The sequence below is a fragment of the Ptychodera flava genome, assembly GCF_041260155.1.
Source record: "Ptychodera flava strain L36383 chromosome 23 unlocalized genomic scaffold, AS_Pfla_20210202 Scaffold_23__1_contigs__length_28996876_pilon, whole genome shotgun sequence".
Lineage (NCBI taxonomy): Eukaryota > Metazoa > Hemichordata > Enteropneusta > Ptychoderidae > Ptychodera > Ptychodera flava.
The window spans coordinates 25,884,327-25,901,924 of NW_027248277.1; the positions used below are offsets into that span (position 1 = coordinate 25,884,327).

At 34.5% G+C, this 17,598-nt stretch overlaps 1 protein-coding gene across 1 annotated transcript in view; it reads left to right on the forward strand.

Annotated features, from left to right (window-relative positions):
* Window positions 1-17,290, forward strand: part of LOC139123876 (uncharacterized) — a 94,935-nt gene extending 77,645 nt beyond the window's left edge. The window contains exons 10-15 of the mRNA XM_070690028.1: window positions 5,538-6,047; window positions 10,611-11,077; window positions 12,848-12,940; window positions 13,960-14,010; window positions 15,994-16,092; window positions 17,225-17,290. Coding sequence (XP_070546129.1) covers window positions 5,538-6,047; window positions 10,611-11,077; window positions 12,848-12,940; window positions 13,960-14,010; window positions 15,994-16,092; window positions 17,225-17,290 — 1,286 coding nt within the window. The remainder of the gene's footprint in view (window positions 1-5,537; window positions 6,048-10,610; window positions 11,078-12,847; window positions 12,941-13,959; window positions 14,011-15,993; window positions 16,093-17,224) is intronic.
* The last annotated feature ends 308 nt before the right edge of the window (window positions 17,291-17,598 follow it).

The following is a 17,598-nucleotide window of genomic DNA, read 5'->3' on the forward strand; positions in this document are numbered from 1 at the left end:
ACTTAATTGTTTGACATGTTCAAAGATACTCAATGAATGGGTAAATATGCATATATTCGACCCAATTTAGACACAATACATGAAATCATGGCAAAAAAGAATTAATGGTCATGACCATTAATTCATTTTCACCATGGTTTCATTTAATTTGTCTAAAACCTGGGGTCAATATATGCATGGTTACCATTCTTACAGTATCTTTCAACATGTCAAACAATATAAGTAGTATCTCATATCAAACAAAATTCATGAAATATGGCCGACTTTGTCCCTTTAAGGTTTGTGAGGTCATGAAATTTGCATGATGTTCACAAAAAAAGTATTTCCCGTCAGAGGTTCTGTGCTCTGGTCTTTGTCTGATGTTTCAATCTCTCAAGCAACTATTTCTTGGTGGATTGTTAATACTATCGGATGTGTTTATTCATCAGTTTCAGACAAGTCTCTTAGTTTAGCCAGAGTAATGGCCAACGAAGTTTACCACAGTTTTAGCCTCAAGGAATTTATTCTCCGGTAAATCTCTGCCAAATGTTCTCCAGGCAGAGAAATTGAAGTCTCAGGGCATTTTTACCTTTGCGTACCTTCGGGACATGCTCTCTGAGCAGGAAAGTATATATTATTGCAGTATTTTTGCAGCCTTTTTCCGTGGGACAAGCCCAGTTATAATGCATATGGTAGTCTTTGGGTTTCCCAGGAAGAAACTGTACGGTCTCAAAATCATGTTGGTTTACTTCTTTCAGCTTTCGGTCACTTTTGTCAATTCCTGCTTCCTTTGGATTCTTTGACTCTGTTAGACACATATTTGAAGTGTCTAAGGCACAGTGTTATGTAATAAAAATAGAAAAATCCCATACAATTTTAGTTTCTGTAAATAATGCTTAATCCTCGCAAGTAATATTTATTTCTATGGTTGGTATATGGAGCCTGGTAGAAAGAGGATTAAGCTATGAGATAAAACTACCCCCACACACCTCTGCATGCTTGAAATTTGGTTCCATTTCATTTTTAGTCATAACTGGACTCAGTTTTTCCAACTAGGTGCATACTCAAATGCGTTGCTACTGCTTCCCCTAAGTTAAATACTGTGCTTCATATACTGGTATAGCTGATTAAAGCCACTATCCTCTGAAACTAACAACTAAAAACAAACACAAACCATGAAACCTCAATTCCACTCCATCTTTTTTGTTTGGCTTTCAGCAGTTGAGTTAGATGTTTGTTCTGCAGTATTTGCCCCTTCTTTTGTAGCAAGAATATGAAAATAATTTCCCTCAGATTCAACAGTCTATGGAATTATACAAAAATACTTTGTATCAAATGAACATTATAAACTGCATTACTTTATCTGGACAAAATTTCTACATTATGGATGGCAGGGCAATGGACTTTCTTGGCATAAAGTAATTTTTGCTGTGTGCATTATTTTGTAAATTTAGTCATTCACTTTTGTCTGCAGAAACCATATCAGCTTGTGATTTTCAATGAAGTATGTTTGGCTCTGGTCTTTGAGTCTGCCTGATGTCAGATGGCTAAGTGACTGGAGGTACCACGATGCAGGCCAGCCGTCTGCTGTGCTTGTTCCCCTCATACACTGTGTATGTGTCATTAACAGCAATAGAATGTCATTACACAAAAAGGTCATTTAATAAGGGTTAATAAATAGTGGTATTAATAACATATTATATTACTTCAAACCTTTTTACTAAATTTTCAAATCAACATATTTGTTTCAAGAAATTCCACAATTGGGCATACCTTTGCCAATTCATGTGCATACAGCACAATACAAATGCACTTCCTTTCTCAGTCATGGACTCATCTTTGGCAAAAAATATTTTGTAGAATTCTACAAATTTCTAAAGAATCTTGTTTTGCTATTAAATTCTATAGAAATGGGATAATAGGTGAATAAATTTATATAGATATCTATATAAAATCTATAAACTATACAACTTCCATTAAATTATTGACAGGTTATTTGCATTGAAAAAACTTTTTCCCGCTGGTTTGATAATGCACAGGGGCTTACTTCTACTGTTTTTGTTAAAATGGCCAGGACAAAAATATTAGGGATGTCATGGAGGCTTTGGACTCCCCTTGTTTTTGGCCATCTGATAGGGTAACAGATGGATGGCTTGGTGGTGCATGCCATAGCTAAGTTCAACCAGCAATGCTGTGAAATCATGGCTGGAAAGTGATCACTGTTGCAACATTATCTGACAGAGCATCAAAGTCCATTCATGGTCTTTCATATTCACATAACTGTGTGCACATATTGGTTTATCCTGTTAACAATTGCTTCTGTATGTTGCCTCCATAAAGCATGACTGGAGACCAATTCAACGCCCTAATCATGTACCTCCTTCTTACCTGATATAAATACTTTGTGCATCATCATTATGGGAACTTTACACATAACATTATAGTCAGATAAACGAACTATTTTCTAAGGTGCTGATTTCCAAATATCCATTCCTTCACACGTTTGTCATTGTTCTTGGCCCCAAACTGGCTAAAAAGTGCAGAGGTGATGCCATTTAGGCCTGCGATAGCTAAAAGTATAGGCTGCATTTTTTACTTAGAATATTATTGGGATAGGGAAGTGAAGGATGTTGGGGTTTGTCATTCATGTGTATGTCCACTAGAAAATGTTGAACCTGCCAAATTGCATGATTTGCATAATTTTTTTCTAGTGTGAAGATTTGTCACTTGGTGTAGTTGGGACTTTGTTCAAATTAGTTCATTTTATCAATATGTAAAGGTGTGTAGAAACTGAGGAAATTGTAGAATAGTAAAGAGTTTATGGTTGAAATTGCTTTGATATTTTAAACAAAGTCCTTTAAATGCCTAAAATCTCAGGTATGTTTAACAATTTGCACAGGTATATCTTTTGAATTGATTTCTAATTTTTCCAAAAAAAATTGTCAAAAATACTCTGTTTAATCTTCAAATAGCATTCAACAATCTAGCTATGGATGACTTAATTCAAATTATTTCTAATTTGTTCCTGAGTCGGCCATCGTCTCATCTTTAATCATTTCTTTCAAACTACTTGTTGTATGTCTTTTCAGCCCCCCGCTGGATAAAGTCCAGAAATGAAACTATTGATATGATTGGGTTGCAACCTTGTGTCTCAGCTGTTTTTCAGACATGAGACCAATTTTTCTCTAACATTATATGAGGACAACACATTTTGTCACATATACTCAATTTCTTTGATTGCCATCTGATCCACTATGGCCACGAGGCGGTCATTTTTTTGGGAATAGACATAAGTTTCAACATGCCAATCATAACTTAAACCTTTTATATTGCATAATCAATAAAAGATCTTGATCTGATTAGATATTGATGGGTTGTCAGCATAACTAATGGTAATGTGCATAGTTAATGAATATTTGCCGTTGGCTCATGGCTTTGCTATAATCATGGTTAATGTTGGGAAGGGACATGGGAACAAGGTCAAAACCTTCACTACGAATAGGTCACCATGCGTCACCTGGCCTTATCCCTCACTATATGTACCTGAGAAGTAACCTGATCCACTACCTCCTTCCCTCAATTACTGTTGTCCAAACTACTTGAGTCATCTCTGCCATGTCATTACCCATGCACATATCAATGTGGTCAATGCTAGCTATTTATTGACAATTTTAACTTCACATTTTAACTTCACATCAAAAAATCCCACCCACCCTCCACACAAAAAAGATGTGTACTTCGCTACGGGGTAGCCACTCTCAAAAAGGAGAATTGTAATTATTTTGTCTATGTGGATAGCTTAAACACAATAAAATTCCATGGGGTTAATGTAATGAGCCTGTAGTGGGTGCCCAGCGGCACTTTGCCCGATGTGCGGTGGGATCCTGTGAGGGACCCGGTACAACTGTCCAGACGCCTCTGCCATGGCAATAGGTGCATCATGGTAGCTTGCTGCCCTCCCCCGAGGCCATTCAAATCTGTGACTGTGGCTAGGGGAGAAAGGTGGTGATGACGCCTGGATGTGCCCTTGACCCTTGATTTCGGCCGAACTTTGTCTCCATGTTGTTTCTTTGGGTTAAATCTCAATTATCTCAATAATGACTAAAGAATGACTAAAGCAAACTTGATGTATCTGTATGTGCAGGCACTTACACTGTTCAATTATCTTACTATCCTTAAAGTATGCTTTGGCATGGCTAACAGATTATGAGCTCATTTGCATATTAATGAACTATTATGAACTATTATTCATTAGGTCATAAATCAACAGTCTATGTACTAAATTTCATAAAAGCTCTATGGTGTCCCGGCTATGGTGTGTGTCAGTATACAAAGATTACATTACATTGAAAGTTTGATAGGCGTAATAAATTGAGTATTTGGAAAAGTTATTCTTTATTAAACCATAAATTCGTTTTCATATTGTTGAATTTCAGAAATCTCTTAGGAGTGTTAGTCATACATAGGTTAATTTATGCATATTAATTATTTGAATATTTAATAAATTTCTCTAAATAGGCCAAAAGTCACGTACATTTTTATTGTGTGTTTTGCATATATTTTAAATTAAAAGTTTGAAATGGCTGTTTACAGCATACAGAATGTAAATGATATATATACATTACTATCAATTTTCATCAAATAATAGAAAACTAAGAACTTTTGACCCACATTTGGAATGTTTATATGTACAAACAAGAGCTTACATGGTAGGTCAATGGTGTCTGTATGTTGGTCAGTCTGTCTGTCTGTGTGTCTGTATATATGTCTTTCTGTTGTGGTAATTGGTGTACAGGTGCACCATGGACTGGAGATTTAAAAATTATTAAAAAGGACACATTAGTGTCAAAATATGTAAATTCGAGAAAAAAAATGCAAAACCCAGCGAATTGCTGTTATTTTTACCAAGAGCTAGATTTGGTTGAAACTCTTGGTCCGAAGGTTCCTAAAGTTGACTTCAATTAGATTTATTCGAATTGTTGAAATGTATATATATATATATATATATATATATATATATATATATATATATATATATATATATATATATATATATATATATATATATATATATATATATATATTTTTTTTTGGTTGAAACTTTTTTAAGTTTTGGTCAAGAAATCATCTTCTCTAAAACTAAATTCATTATTTGATTGCTTTGAAAGTTGATATGCATATTTCGAGGGTCAATATACATGTAAGCTTGGTACCTGCAAAATGTGATGAAATTTTCATGTTTGTATTTTTCAGGCCATTTTTCCTCTTTTTTGGGTCGAAAAAGTATTTCTGCTGAAATCACTTGTTAGATTGCTTTGCTGTCTTCTGTGGAATTGCTGGTCTGATTGTTTCAAAAGATGACATAAAGCCTCCAAGGGATGATCTCTATTAATTTGTTGTTGACAAAACCTAACATATTGTATCTTTGAAACTGTTGGCTGTTCATGAAAATCAAATGCCATATATCTCATTCTTGAATTCGCTGGTCAAATGGGAAGAAAAAACAACATGAGCATATGAGCAAAGTGTCATTGACAATGTTTTTGGTTTTTCAATAGAACTTGTACAATTATTGGGAACGGATATTGAAGACTTATTCATGAATCAAATAGGAACAATTGGAAAAGGAAGTCTGCTGGCACAGGCTCTTACTCCGTTGAAAACTATAACTGTGGACAAAAACCATCTATGTCTAAGTAACTACTTGCAGCAGGAGTATGAAGACTGTCAACTAGCAAAAATGGACAGTAATGTATCAAAACATCTAAAGAATCAGATGGAACTTCAAATGGCGAATGTTGAACAACAGAAAAACAAGCTAGAGGAAAAACTTAGACAATGGACCCCTGTATGGAAGAAGAAAAACGATACCATTTCTGAACTTCAAAAAATGGTGGAGGAGAAAAACAAGGAAATCTCTCATATAGTTGAAGCACTTAAACAAACGACTATGAATCTCAGAACTCAACTTAGTGTAAAAGAAGAAGTGTCACATGCTAAGATGATGCAAGATGTATTGGTAGATCTTGATGAACTCATACAGGAATATTCTGATGGCAAAGGTGAAGGTATGAAGTTTTAAAGACTGATTATCATCTTACAATTCTTGAAAAATCAGTATAAGTTATTCCGTTTCAGTAGTGTTCATTTAAAAAAATTATTTTTGAATAGGAAAGACACTGTAACTTGGGCAAATTGTTGTTTGATCCATATGCTGAACAAGTCATCTACAATGTCGTAGTCCCCACTTGTAATTAGGCATTAGTGAATGGAGTAACTAAATTGAAGTTATATATGATCAATATGAAAAATGAAATGAGGGAATGAAAGACCTATCTGCCACTGATACCAGAATTGGATTGAACTGTAAAGAATTAGACAGTATGAATGGCATAGAGTTATGTCCTCTTATCAAGTTGGACAGAATTAGGTATGCCATGTACCAGCTCGTGAAATGTTAAATTCAATTAAGGTTCCAAGACAAGAAATGTGACCTTTTTAATCTAACAATTCTCTAACGGTTAATAAACTCAGAACCCCCGTAAAGTATACATTTTCTGAAAGCCCACATATATGGGAACATTTTGGTAACCACAGTGTCACCATTGTTTACATAACTATCACGTGACAAGATAATTTGCATAACCTTTCAAAAGTCGGTTTTCCCTATGTTTTGTCTCAATACTTCAAAATATCTGACTCAAACTTGCTGGAATGCAAGCTGTCACAATGCTCTTTTAAAGTGTGTCTCAGATTTTTAGCTACTATAGACTATAGTCTATAGAAGCTATTGGGATGGGTATCCGTCCGGCGTCCGTCGTCAGTCTGTATGTATGTATGTATGTATGTATGTATGTATGTATGTATGTATGTCCGTTTGTGAGGCGTCCGTCCACTCAAATATCTTGAGAACCGCAGTACTTACTGATTTGATATTTGTTGTGTGGATGAAAAATATGATTTTGAGAAACTATTTTTTTTAATTTTTTGATATTGTTGAAAATAGGCAAATTAATGCCAAAAAAGGTGTTTTTGTAAAAATCTTCTTCTTCATAACCGCTGGTCAGACAGCTTTGTTATTTGGTATACAGGTCCCTAGGGATAACCCAACTTAGATTTGTTCAAATTGTGATAAAATATGCAAATGTGTATTTTTAAGGAATTTTTTTGTCATTTTTGGTCAAAATTTGACTTACATTGTATGTAATTCTTGTACTGTATAAACCCTATCAATTCACCCAGAAAAAAATAATTAATATAATTTTAAATAATTGAATTAATTAGGAAATCATCAAAGCCAAAATAATTTTAGTGTAGAATTATCAGAAAGTTCAACTTTTTTTGACAGTTCATAGTGAAATGCTTACCATCTTGGAGGATTAAAACATGTAAAGGCAACTTTCCTGAATCCCAACTTTGACATATTCTGAACCGTCATTTATTGTGCCCTGTATGTTATCTAAAAGAATTGCTCAAAAAAGTCAATAGAGATAGAGATAGAGAAAGTTCTAATTTCCATTTATGGTTGACTTGATAAGGATAAAATAAAATTTCATTTTGAGGAAAAAAATAGAATGCTCAATTAAAAGAGTGGTCAAAGTGATAGGGTTTTTATGGTAAAGCTGGGCTGTAAGATTCCTCATGTGCTATTTATAGCAATTATGCAATCTGTGTAAACATTGCAATGAAAGTTACATGATTTCTTATAATGCTTTGATGACCTTGAACTTCTTAAGTTTCAACATTTGTCTCTTCAGTGTGCTTTCTCTGAGTATGTACAGTCTCAACTTATTCAACAGAACTCACTTACAATGTTAATCAAAGATATCCACCTTCTTCATCAATACATGTGTCACAAAAAGTTATTCTCTACATAACACAGCGGAGCTCTGTCAACAGTTGGGTCGCTTATTTTTCAAAACCGCTGGTCAGACAGCTTTAACCCTTTCACCACCATGGTTTGTCCCAACTCCATTGTTTTCTATGGTAAAGTTGGACCTGTATACAGGGAACTGGGGGTGAAAGGGTTAATATTTGGTTTACAAGTCCCTAGGATGACCGTAGTGAGATAATTTCATACAGTCAGGAAATACTTAATTTTGTATCCATGTCTATAGTAGCTTCAGGGACTTTGGCCCTATGTTTTATATCTTGCTTAGTTATTTTGGAGCACAATTTTAAAGAAATCAACTATGGTAAAATTCACTGCTCTGGAAGTTTTTCTGGCATAAAAACTGTTTAAGAAGGTTTAAAAAAATTCTGAGACACACTTTTGAAGACCTGTAGAATAGCTTGAACTCACATGAATCTCAGCCACATATCTCAAAGCATTGAAACAAAACATAGGGAAAACCGATTTTTGAAAGGTTATGCAAATTACCTGTCACGTGATAGTTATGTAAACAATGGTGACACTATTGTAACCAAAATGTTCCCCTACATCTAGGCTTTCCGAAAATATACAATTTACGGGGGTTCTGAGCTTATTAAACACTAGAGAATTGTTAGTTTAAATGGTCAATTTCTTGTCTTGGAACCTTAATCTGTAAGAAACTGGTCAAGGCATGCTTGAGTAATGGTTTTAACATTAAATAGATTGGAACGCCAAATATGAATCAAAATGCGAATACCGGTTTGTCCTCTACTGATGAGACTTGCTATAATTAGCTCTTAATAATACCATGCCTTTCTTGACTGTTAAATCTTTTGTATGATCAAAATCTGCAGCAAATTTCATCACATTTACTGCAGTCATTCATGATATAGATAACTTATTACAAACATTCTTTCCCTGTTTAGAGACCCAGTTTTACTACAAAACCAGTGGGGTTGGTCTATACTATGGTGGGGAAAATGTAGATGTAATCTGGACTGCTTCTGTAATTATGAAAGGTCATTATACAAGTAATGCTGACTTTTGATGAATTTTGCATTATTTTTATTTTCTATATCAATTGCAACTTCTTGTTTTACTCCCCAAAGAATATTGAAACACTCATTTAATTTTGTCAACTTAGTTTTTATAGGTATAAAATGCATTGGTATTGTTTACATTTGAATTCTACTCCGGACCAGCAGTCAGTTTTCAATAATAATAATGCAGTTTACACATATATGGGCTGAGTTGACAAGCTGAATACTGTGTAAATCAATGTGCTCTTGGGTAAAACAATGAATTATGGTTTACATTCAAAATAAAAATGGGAAAGTGTAATCAAAAGTTTGCATTACTGGCCATTTAAATAGGTCAATTAATAGTTAATTGATATGATGTTGATAAATGTCATTGCATTAAATGACAACACTGTGAGATCAACATTTACCAAGCTTCATCAAATTTGGTGCAGTATTTCTGGACATATCACTCTAATTATGAAAGCTTACTAAATAGGCAATTTAGCAACTAACTGATGTGATGCTGCTGAATGTCTTTATTTACACGTGATTAAAGCACTGAGAGTTCACCGTTTGTATCAAGTTTCATTTAATTTGATGCGGTATTCCTAGACATATCCCACTAATTAAGAAAATTCTTCAAATATGCAAATCAGCATGTCATTGACATATGGTACTACTAAATGTCTTTCCACACTATTACAGTGCTGAGATTCAACATTTGTACCAGGTGTCATTAACTTAGAAGCAGTGTCTCTGGACATAATAAACTAATTAGGAAAGTTCAGTAAATATGCAAATTAGCAATTAATTGACATGAGTTCGCTTAATGTCTTTGTACATTTGATACTGTATGTTCAAAATTTGTGCCAAGTTTCATTAGATTTGTTGTTTTATTTTTTAACAAATAACCTTATGAAACTCATTAAATATGCAAATGATCAATTAATTGACATGATATGGTTGAATATCTTTGCAAGCTATTCCAACACTGTGAGATCCACATCTGTACCAAGTTTCATCAATTTGATGCAGTATTTCTAGACATGTCAAACTAATTTGAAAAGATTATCAGATATTCTAATTAGCAATTTATTGCCATGACACTGCTAAATGTCTTTGTATACTGTTAGAGTATTAGGATTTCAACATCTGTAGCATGTTTCATTAAATTTGATGCAGTCTGTCATCAAATGTGCAAATGATTTGATATAACACCTCTTAATACCTTTTCACACTATTACAGCTCTGGTATATCAGAACCTATACCTACTTTCATCAGATTTTAGTCAGTACGTCTTGAAATATCAAGAATGATTTGAGTGTCTTTATTATACATTCACATTTTGAAGATACAAAGGTAATTTTAGATTCAGATTCAGATAATACAAGTCTTAATACCCTAAGCCAGGGGAAATATTGGATTCAAACTCAGAGAATATCACTCTGAATATCCAAACAAGTGAATCCTAGGGGGCCAAATTCAAATTTTTGTGAAAGCAAGTGGCGTACATCAAGAGACCATAAGTACTATACTTATGCCTTGTTTTAAAAAAAATGCTTCACCAGTGTCTGAGAAAAGGCTGGTGACAGATGCATGGATGGATGGACGGGACCTAATCTATAAGTCCCTGCCAGACTTTGTCTGTGGTAGGGAGTAAAAAATATTCTCTATGGGATATGTCCTCACTTTACTTTGGAAGGTTTTAATGGAAAACGTTGGTTTCATTTATAAGGTCTTACCAAGAGTGATTCTGAAGATCTTGAGTATATCAAAGAACTAGCAGCAGACACTCTTATAGATGCCAACATGGATGACAGTGTGACAAACCAAAAACAGACAGAACTTGGAATCACCAAACACATTAAATCAGGACAAAGTAAAATGGAAACAACAGAAAGTGCAATGGAAAATACACAGTTGGCAGAAAGTACTGAAGTTGTGACTGAGGTTGGCTATATTGCTGGGTTGACAGATGGGAAGAATGGTAAGGCAATGGAAAGTCCATTGGCTAGTAAGTTGACTTCAAGTGATCCACAATTTACAGGACCCAAGGACACCAAAGATATATTTTCCAGAGATACAGCAACGGATGAAGCCATTAATCAGAAAGATGGAGTGAAGAGTATTTCTGAGGTTTCAGTAGTGTCCAGAGATACAGAGGACTCCCACAAGATTTCCATTAAGAAAAAGAAAAAGAAAGTAAGGAAGCAGCTGTCCATCATTCACAAAATATATCAAAGAGAATAACTTAACTGTTACATAATTTCTATAGAGCTTTTAAGGAGCTATGTCAAATGCAAACATTTAACCTATAGATGTCACATTTGGAAATATAGCCATTTCAGATTTTGACTTGAGAATCTATTGAAGTTTAGTGGTTTTTACCCAATACCACCTGTTCTTGTCATCTTTCCTGCATCAGATACAAGTTGAAGTCAAGTGTCTGATGCATCACAGATGACATGAATGTTTATATGACTTAAGAAACATAATATGTTGGGTAATAATTGTTTTATCATATAGACTGTACTGGGTGATCCCTAATTGTTTTCCTTGGACTAAGTACCAAAATTAACAAGAGCCAAAATGGAACTTCCATAGGATGAAATTACAACATTTGACATTTGACATGTAAGCCATTCAAATTATATGCGAGCAACTGTGCATTGTAGTTGAAGAATAACAACCATTCTGTTTGTTTACTTTCTTTACTTGCAAGTTGCAAATATTTTTTTAAAGAAACGTTGAAAACAAATCTCCACCTTCAGCATTAGCTGTGGCAGGTCTAATGATTCAATTCAAATGAGCCATTTAAGTTTTAAAGTCACAATTGACTGGCAACAAAACTTTTATTTTCATTTCATTGTGAAACAGTTCTAACAAATACTAAAAGTTTATTTAGTTGTAGCTATCACTCAAAAGGAAATCTGCCAAAAATGTTAATTATTATATTGGTCTAAAAGATCACTAATGATGGAAAATTTTTTTGTGACTTTATTATTTACGAAGAATAATTTTCCCTCAGATACCTCTGCTTTAACTTCCCCATCAGCGAAGTCGGTAAAAAGCGGTATTGAGCCAAAACATGATGTATTTTCACCCACTTGGCTTGGTCTGTAATAGCATCTTTAGTCCAAAAACAACAAGTTTACAGTGTTTATGTTTTCAACAGCTTTCAAATGTACAGTATTATGTTAAAATACACATGATGGAATATGTTGTGTTTCATTGATTTTAACCATCTTGACCTGGTGGTGAAATATGGACTTGGCAGGAAAAGGGTTAATACCTTTGGAATGAAATATGTAACTTTGACAGTAACTATGCCGTAATGTATGATATCAAAACAAGCATAAGATTTAGATAATTCAATTTTCAGATTTTTTTCTCAATTTTGCTAAATATTCTTTCATGCTCTATTTCTAAAACATTCTGAACAATAATAATTGAATTAAGTTTGTAAAGTTCAACTAAAGACGTAATTCAGTTTGATACAAATATGCAATTTTTGTGGCCATTTATTTTCCTTGTTTGTCAAGGCACTGTTTTCCTGATACCACTTGTGTTACACCTTTAAAATTGTATGGCTTGGTAGGGATACTCATTAATTTTCATAATTACTACCTTATTACTTGTCAGTTTATATTAGCATGTGTGCCTTTTCCTGGTTGAAACCTCAACACACTGGTTATAATAAAACCTAGTCAGACATTTCGGTAGCAATTTACCTAATAGAATGCATATCTTGGGAGAACTGATGCATGCATCTTTAGACAATCAGGGATTTTCATAGAGTAAATTTCCGGTACACATCAATAGAGGAGTTATATCAGCCTGTTCAACACTTTGTTCTTTCCTTCCTGGACTTTTAACCTTCAAACAATTAATGCTATTTCAACAGATCTTTAAATACATAATTATACATTTCCACATTCCACAAGTTATTAACATGGTTCTCTTCCTTCACAGACTTTTTCAGGGCGAATCTCATCTGCATTTCAGAAGCTGGTTTCTAGGTTTACAAGTCCAGGGAAAAAGGGAGATATTAATGCTGTAGATGAGGTATTGTTCCTTCCATCAAAAGTTTAACAACATTTGAAACATCATTTATTTGAAATTTCACATATTCAGCTATGATTTAAACATAGCTTTAAATTGGTAAAGAGACCATGATGCATTGGGGAAAATGTACAGAAAACAGGCTTTGCCAGCTGTACAATTGAATATCAACTGCATGCCTGTCAAACAATGATAAGAGCCATTAATCAAGGTTGGATAAGAGATGTCTTCTGAGATCACCAAAATCAATGAACGGTCTGGAATCTCTTGTCCACAAAGCTCACAACTTAAGAAAAAAAACTGGAAAGATCAATACTGACATTGCTCCATAACTAGTGAGAGTACATGAAGTACAAAATACAGTTTTACTGTCCCAGCATCCATGTTAAGATTCTATCGGAGTAACAACTGACAGCAGATGTTGGATACACTAAATGACACTATTTGGCTTGAACACACACCAAAACTATCCAGACAATTTATTTGTTATTCAGTTACAAAAATATGAACCTCAATAACAATATGGATTTGCAAAAGTACACATGAAATTGCTTGAAAGAATTTTAAAAATATTGAAGAAGGTGCCTTCACTGTGCTACTCACAGACATCAACTTGAAGTAGTGTTACAAATGAGAACAAACCTGTAATGTACAAAGTCACTGGAGATTTTGACACTCATTGACCCTGAACTATTGTATTGTACTCTGTAGAATGCTCTACTGAAAATACCTAACACTGCTTGTTGGCAAATGTCTCGGACAGCATTCTTGTGAGGATGGAAGAGTGTTGGATGCCAAGTAAATTAGCTAGCCGAGTAAACTGGCTAAAATATTTTAAGTATTCACTCAATTTAGCACTCTACATGGCTGGTAAATGACCTATGAACTTTAAAATACTTGATGAAATACCTTATTGTGCAATGACTATTATGAAGTTACTATTTTCCTTGTCAGAATCTCTCCTATGGGGTGTTTTTGTACCATTTCTATTTTGTTTGTGTGGGAAAATGCATCTCTGATAGGATGTGCCACTTTTACCTGTCCTGGGACATGGGGCCAAACATCACTCCAAGGTAGGCAGTGATATTTTGATATGGACCAACAGGTTCAAAAGACCTCATGTGTACCATGCCATTGATTACATAGTGTGACTTATGTAAATCCATGCAACAAATACATCAGCCAGCCTTATAAACACTGCTCTATGTTCACACCATGGCCAGTGTCACAGACTTGTCATTATATTTCGCTGCCATGCCTTAAGTATTGTTACTGTTTGCTGTTTGCCAAGCATAGTAGCAAAACACTGCTCATCGCAGTTGAAAGAATTATTCATGCAACATTGACAAAGCCTACATTAAAAATATATTTGTTTCTAAATCCCACTTGTAAAATGCCACAGATTATTGCCTTATCTGTCAGGTCAGTGTAAAAGACCCTAAAATAATTACTGTTCTGTAGAAGTTTAACAAACAATATCTAAAATAACACAACAGCAGAAAATAGTAAGATGCACCGTTGCACCAGCGCAGCTTCTATTTCTGTGTTCCGGCCAAATTAATCAACAGACCTGATGGCAATGCACACTCAGAGATGACACTGGGGTCATTCGAATTTATAATCGGATAAATTCTCAATGAGAGCAATAACATTATTAACATCTGTGCAAAACATAATTCATCAATAACTGTTATTGATATAATATATACGATGTTTTGCACAGATGGGATACAGTTGTAAAGATTATCTGGGTTGGGTAACTAAAAATGTAAATAATTGTAAAACACTAGTTGATCAGAAGATGTCATTGGTGCTTGCATGTTTAACATGGACCATGCCGTTGTTATTGTTGCTGGTTAAAGTATGGCAGAGTATCAGCTAGCACCTGATGATAACATCTTGTGGGCACATGCCATTGTGTGTTATGGAAGTTATTGAAGTACTAAAGGAAGAAACTGAAAAGAGTAAACGAGACTTGGCAGGCAGACAATAACATCACATTTATTATGTACTTTGGTAATTAACCAAAACAATCACATATGGAAAAAATACCTTTCCTCCTGCTTGTAATTGTAGTTACTCAATTTAAGCTCTCATAGAAACTTCAGCATCCCTTTTAACTGACACTTTGAATGTTTTACTGAGGGCAAGTAAAGCTTATTTGCATTCAGGTCATCGTACTCCATTAGTGTTTAACACGGACCATGCCAATGTTATTTGTTGATTTGTTTACAAAGGATATCATTATGAATATTCATTAGATGTGATGACATATATCCGAATTGCTATTTACCACTTTGCAAAATTAAGTGAGAAAATACGAAATATACAGTAATTTCTTTGTCAACAAGTATTTTGAGATGCTAACAGTTTGGACATCTGAATCTCTATCTCAAGATTAGAAGTTATGTACTGTGCAAGCCAAAATTAGAAACCCAAAGGGAATATAGGTCAATAGCCCAGACTTAGCCTGGAAGTATGGTTCTTTCTGAGAACAGCAAAGATATGATGTACTAAATACATAGTGGCCATAAGGCTTTGGTCAGTCGACTTTCACAATATCACCAAAATGGATGATTAATGTAATGTTTGTCAGAGACTTTTGAACATCAAAGGCTACCATATCACAAAATAATTCAGGTGCCTGTCCCTAGGTCATGGACATTCACTGGGACATACCTTGAACATGACTCTCAGGGAATTTATTGACCAGTTTTGTGAAAAATTTAGTCATAAGGAACGCCAGCTATCTCATCTCAATAAACAAAGGTGTCTGGGCAGATCAAATAGATTATATAAGTGCTAATTTTAAAGCATGTTGTTTATCGATAGTCTTGAATTTACTCTCCATCAGAGCTAATATGTAGGTTCATAGCACTAGGCAGGCTGTAGCCATGTTTGTTTGTACCAATAGGGCAATTAAATGCCATCTTTTTAAAAGCCAAATAGGGCAGCAGATGCCATTTCCATACTATGACCAGAAAAAGTGTGTATATATTTTACCAGGTGTCCCCTGCAATAACCTCATTTCTACCACTAAATATCTTATATTTCAGGACGGCAATACATATCTACACATTGCTGCAGGATCTTGTGACATCGCCAAAGTAAATGCTGCTATCAAGGCGGGAGCTGATTTGGAACGTAAAAACAAGGTAAAAGAAAAGTATTCAAGAGAATATTGTAAAAGAGTCAAAACTAGTCAAACAAAAGTAATTAAAGCTAAAGACAATTAAGAGTCGAAATTATTAATGGTATTGGTTGAGATTGCTGGCTATTATTAGAGATCTGCAATCCCAAACATTCTTGCTAATAATGTTTGTTTGTTACTTATGTTGACCATGCCCTTTGCTTTCATTTACACAAAATAGGAACCTACAGATGCACTCTACCGTACATCTTCCCCCTTTCCTGTATGATTACAAATCATCCAATGTATATGTCAAAATATCAGCAGTTTTGAATTGTTTCCAAAAATGAATACCTAACATTAAAAGGATTACTATCAGTCAAGGAAATTATACAGCATACCCAAAGTGGTTACATTTGGGTCAGTACTTTTTGGACTTTATGAGCCAAAGACAGAATGAAGTCCAGTGTAACCAAATTGTGTGTACGTGTATTTTTGTGTAGCTATCGACAGTTTTCAGATTTTGTTGCAGTTATAACTGACAAAGCCTGTTATGTCCAAATTGCACAGAAATTTGTATATAACATGGAAACATTTAAATGTGATTAGTTTGGTGAACTTTGGATTTGTTATTATAGTTGAAATGCATAATTAACGGCATTGTTTCATTGGCTATATGTAAAGAGAATTACTGAACCAAATTTGACCTTAATGAAGTTATCAAAGTGATTTATGGTCTTTCTATAATAAAGGATTTGGTGAGTGTAGCTTACAGATGTGGGGTCATTTTCTAATCTAACAAATTAGTGCTACATATGCCATAAGTGACTATTCAATGCACTGAATTTCATCAGACCTCTCATGTAGTTTGACCCTGGTAGTTTGGCGTTATCTGGCCAAATGACGCTTAAAGTAAGATAAGTATGCCATACTGCATACATTAGCTGTTAACATAATAATTCAAAAAAACCTATGCCATTAATTGACATTAAATGCACTGATTTTGACATGAGAGATACATTGGTCTCCTGTAGGTTAAGCATCGAATTGGATGTATAAACTAATTTGTATTTTTAATGAGTTTCTATAAATAGGCCAATTATTATCTACACCAAATGTAAACAATAGGCCAACTGATCATACTCTGACTCATACAGCTCACACTGGTCTACAAAGAACCTCCCAGATGTACCTGTTGGCTTAGACTTGGTTCAAGTCGGTGAATTTTAAAAAAATAAAATCATTTATAATAGTTTCTCTTGTGTCTCTCCTATTTCGTACAAACCTATCCGGACTTTGGCAGCTCACGCCAGGTTTTCCCAGCGATTGAATGCGTCACGTTTGAGTCTGCGCAGTAGTGAGTAAGTTTCTGCCGGATTCACCGACTTGGACTTCTTGCAAAGTACAGGCGGTGAGACGGACTGTGTACACAGTGACGTAGAGCAAATATAAAATGATTGACAGCCCCCGCCGTTATTCTGGCCAATAAGAAGAACGCATTGCTAATAAACCTCTGCATGCATTAAAAAGT